The sequence below is a fragment of the Aplysia californica genome, unplaced genomic scaffold (genome assembly GCF_000002075.1).
Source record: "Aplysia californica isolate F4 #8 unplaced genomic scaffold, AplCal3.0 scaffold00085, whole genome shotgun sequence".
NCBI lineage: Eukaryota > Metazoa > Mollusca > Gastropoda > Aplysiida > Aplysiidae > Aplysia > Aplysia californica.
The window spans coordinates 1,667,283-1,671,727 of record NW_004797355.1 but is presented as its reverse complement, the minus strand read 5'-3'; the positions used below and the strand labels follow the sequence as shown (position 1 = coordinate 1,671,727).

The 4,445-nt window shown below is 40.7% G+C and overlaps 1 protein-coding gene across 2 annotated transcripts in view; it reads right to left on the bottom strand.

The window, feature by feature from the left end:
- Window positions 1-4,445, bottom strand: part of LOC101860730 (lipase member I) — an 18,292-nt gene that overhangs the window by 10,121 nt on the left and 3,726 nt on the right. For both annotated transcript variants that reach the window (XM_005094592.3, XM_005094593.3), the window contains exons 2-3: window positions 1,738-1,826; window positions 630-737 (exon numbers count right to left, since the gene is read on the bottom strand). In XM_005094592.3, coding sequence (XP_005094649.1) covers window positions 630-737; window positions 1,738-1,826 — 197 coding nt within the window. The remainder of the gene's footprint in view (window positions 1-629; window positions 738-1,737; window positions 1,827-4,445) is intronic.

The following is a 4,445-nucleotide window of genomic DNA, read 5'->3' as shown; positions in this document are numbered from 1 at the left end:
GTGTGTGTGTGTGTGTGTGTTTGCTTGAGTGTTGATATTGCATGCGTACGCTCGCAAGGTACAAATATTGGTTAAGAGGATAGAACAAAGAACAATAACATCTGTGTACGATGAGATAACGGCAGCTGTGTATAATAATAAGAACGATAAGAACAATAAGAACGACGGCGACGACGACGACGACGACGACGATGATGATGATGATGATGATGATGATGATGATGATGATGATGATGATGATGATGATGATGATGATGATGATGATGATGATAATACCTAACAAGCGCACCGTTTATAATATTGTTTAGTTATTTTACTGAAAAGTAGTTTTTGTCCATTTAAATTTTAATACTGAAGAACCCGCCCCCCCCTCCCCCCGTGCGCTGAAAAAATAAGTAGATAAATAGATTAATTAAGTAAATAAATAGATAAATAGATGTGTTATGGATAAGTAGAAGAAAAAACGAAAAAAAAAATGAATGAATGAATTCTAATTAATTTCTTAATTTACTAATTATTCATTTATTTATCTATTAAAACAACGAATTGCAGCTACCCCACCCCCTCGATGAAAAATAAACACCAAGAAGAAATAATTGAAGCAAATAAACGGAGAACCGAATTCTTACTCTTTTCAGAAGCTCATGTTTCAGCTTGACCTGCCAGCTTCCCTTCGGCTCCTTGAAGCCCAAAATTCGAGTGTCCAGCGAAGGGTCGAAAGTCGACAAATTACCGATCTGAAATTATGACAACAATAGCAACTACACTTGCAGCATATCGATTATAATAACGATAATAGTAACAGCGACAACCCGTCAAAGTAAGAACCAAAATTACAAGTCCAGAACAAAGTCTATAGTTGTTTTTCAGTTTTAGTAGAGTTTTCACGGCGCTCGCAACTGCATAATAAGGTCATGTGACGCCAAGGGGTGAATGTCAACAGAGAAATCCGTACAGGGAATCAGGCTCACTCTGCTCACCTCTCTAGCTTCAACAGCACAGAGTCCTCTTCAACCATCAAGGAACCCCGGAAATAGCGGGTCACAAGAGAGTGACAAACATACAAAAGAAGTAGAGAAAAATGACGATAGTGAGGATTAGGAGAGAAAAGGCAGCAGTTCCTTGTTTGCAATTCAGGCACAGTGATAAGCTTGACATTGGCGAATCAGCCTATTTACAATTCTACTAAGCATAAGAACATGTTAATGTCTCCCCCTTGAGAATGGCCTAAAGACACTTCAGTCAGTTGCACCGTCCAAGGGGGTACCATAGCTTTTTGAGAAGAGTGACAAGGGAACAGATTGCCTTAACTTTAGCAGTAGCTAGTTATTTACGGCAATGAAAAAAGTATGACTAACAGAAACGTCCAAAAGGAAAGAAAATTGGACCTACCAGTAGCACTCTCTATCTTCACGCAACAACTCAATGACAACAAACACCACCACCACAAAAACAACAAGAACAAGAACATCTGCAACTACACCAACAAGAATTACTTTGATGAAAAATCAACGATGAAGAAAGACAAATGGAGAAGAAATAAAAAAGAGAAAAAAAGATTTTCAAAAGGGCGAAGAGAATCAGGAAGTGGACAAAATTAAGAAAAAGAAGAAAAAGAATCCACCTAACATCACCTCATCTCATCCCCCCCCCCTTTCCCCTCCCCTTTAGTGTTATCCCAGTGACAACCCAAAATCTTTTAATCAATGAACAGATTTAGAGAAAATGTGGTCTCACTTTGATCTGTGTTCCCGAACTCTCTAGATCTTGGTAGAGCCAAAAGGTGAGATCCAGGTTCTCGAGACATTCTGGCTTTCTTCCGGAGTCTTTGATGTCGTTGAAGACAATGCCAGAACAACGCAGGTAGAGAAAAGAAATATATTGGTGGGTTCTCAGTATATTTTTTCCTTTTGACTTTGATAGTTTAGGTACATTTTTTTTCTTTCTTCAACTACTGTTAACTTGCTATGCACGGGGAAAAGAGAGCGGGTATACATGTATATACCTTACAGTTATAGCCCTGATGGTCTACATTGAAGTAAGGGTGTGTGTTCTGTATTTTGGGAACTGATTTGTGAGGAGTAAGTCGAAACCGTGTCTGGTTTTTCCATTTTTGTTTTATGTCGTGCATTAGCGCTACATTAGTGACTTCGACGTGATCTTGTCTTATGTGCATTGACAGGACATAACAGTAACGCTTTCCAACAATTCACCTTCGAGAGGAAGCGTGAATTGTTAAAATTTGAATAAAAAGAAGCAATATTTGGCACGATGAACGCCGTTTATTTAATGCAGGAGTTTGTTTTGTTTTTTTGAGTAATGGCAACCGCATGGTCCGGTCTCAGTAACGGTTAATTACTGCAGGGAATATGTACTCATTTCCAAAAGAAACTTAACATAAAGAATAGTGTTAAATAAAAAATAAACCTTTGCAGACAGAGGGGCAAAATTTTAAATCTAAAAAGAAGAAGCATATTATTATCTGAATTTGCAAACCTGTATTTTAATGCAGATTAAAAATACACACCTGGTGCTTCCATCCCAACCTGAAGTGAAAGGGTCAAAATTTAAAAAATCAGAAAATGTGCATTTTTCCAACAAGAAATTTTACATTTAAATAGTCATCCTAAATTATGGTTTTCGAAACGTATGATAGCAAAGCACACTGGTACTGGTCAAATCAAAAGCATTTCAGGTAATGTCTGAAAGTTCGGCAGGATTAATATCGTGTGTGACCACCGCCTGCAGCAATGACGGCGCGGCATCTGCACCTCATAGAGTTGACGATGTTGGAAATTTGATGTTGTTGGGTAGCGTTCCAAACGTTGGTTAGGCTTTGAATCAACTGAGTGTTGTTCTGAGGAGCGGGATTCATCTCTTGAATTTGAGGGCCCAAGAATATCCCACTCACGTTCAATCGGGTTCATGTCTCGTGATACGGATGGCCAGGGATGGATGAAACCGAATTGTTGTTGTGCGAGGTAAGCTTGTGTCACCCTGGTACGATGGGATGGAGCGTTGTCCTGTTGTAAGTTGTAGCCTGGATGGTTCTTCACAAACAGTGCCACATGTGACTGCAAAATGGTGGCTACGTAGTTGGCGCCCTTCTATGCTATCGGAGCATGTATCAGTGCCGTCCTGTGGTCTGTTGTAATTCCACCCCAGACCATCACCTGCCCATATCCCCGGTTAGAGATTTCATTTACTCACTGGTCAGCAAACCTTTCATTTCGACGGCGATATACCCGCACTCGACCATAGTAGCGACCTTGGACAAATCTAGACTCATCCGTGAAAAGGACCTGAGACGAATAACTGTCTGTGTGCCCACTGGTTGGTGTTGTGGGAGGGTTCTGGCAGTATGCGAAGCAGACTGGAACATGTCCTTCAGGTGGGTGTTGCGGATATACCGATTCTGTGCCGGGGTGGTAACCCGCGGCCTCCCTGATCTTGGCCGGTCTCTTGTACTTCCTGTGTTTGTGTACCTGGTCTGCAGACTGTAGATGGTTCCCCTGCTACAGTTAAAAATCTTTGCCACATCCGCCACGGGAACGCCTGCTTCGAGATACCCCACAGCGCGCCCTCGCTCCTCTGCACTGAGGCGCGGCATGATTGAAAGTCGAAATTTTTCTAGATTTCGGAAGCTCGCAGTTCAAATGCAAAAAATGTTTTCATAAACTTATTACACACCTTTCGTAGGTTTTGAAATAAGCTACACATTGATAGCAAAGATGACACAGAAAACCAATGCTTAACAGAATAAAAAGTTAAAAAATGAAATCATACTAAACACACAGAAATGAGTGAACTCGCTTAGTTGTGTTGTCAAAATTGATTCAGAAGATAGTAAAACCAACACACTGCACTGCACATAAATATCACAATTATCCATTCTGATTTAATAGTATTATGTTAAAGAAAATGTGTCAAGTTTCTTTTGGAAAAGAGTAGGTAAGACAGAAACAGAAACAACACATCACTTTAGTTTGGTAAAATTTAAACAGCAAAAGGAAAGAAGAGAAGTAGTACCACCAGTTTTACCCCCCCCCCCCCCATAAATATCACCTGTCAGTTGCACCCTCCAACCATCCTCAATGAATAAGTTAGAAAATATAGTGAAGCTTAACACAAGAAGGAGCTGGTGAATGGATTTGTCAGCCTCTGGATGAAGGAAGAAAAGAACAGATGGATGGGCTGATAAAAGGAACAAATGCAGTCGTTGGTGTTGTTGTTGTTGTTGTTGTTGTTGTTGTTTAGACGCCGACAATTAGAGATGATTCTCTAGGATTGGGCTGTTAGAGTTAAGGTTAGGGTTAGGGTTAGGGTTAGGGTTAGGGCTTGGGCCTGAGCTAGGGCTAGGAATAGGGATAGGTATAGGGATAGGGATAGGAATACGGTTACAGCTAAGGTTAAGGTGTATAATTTCTGGGGGGGGGGGGGGGGGT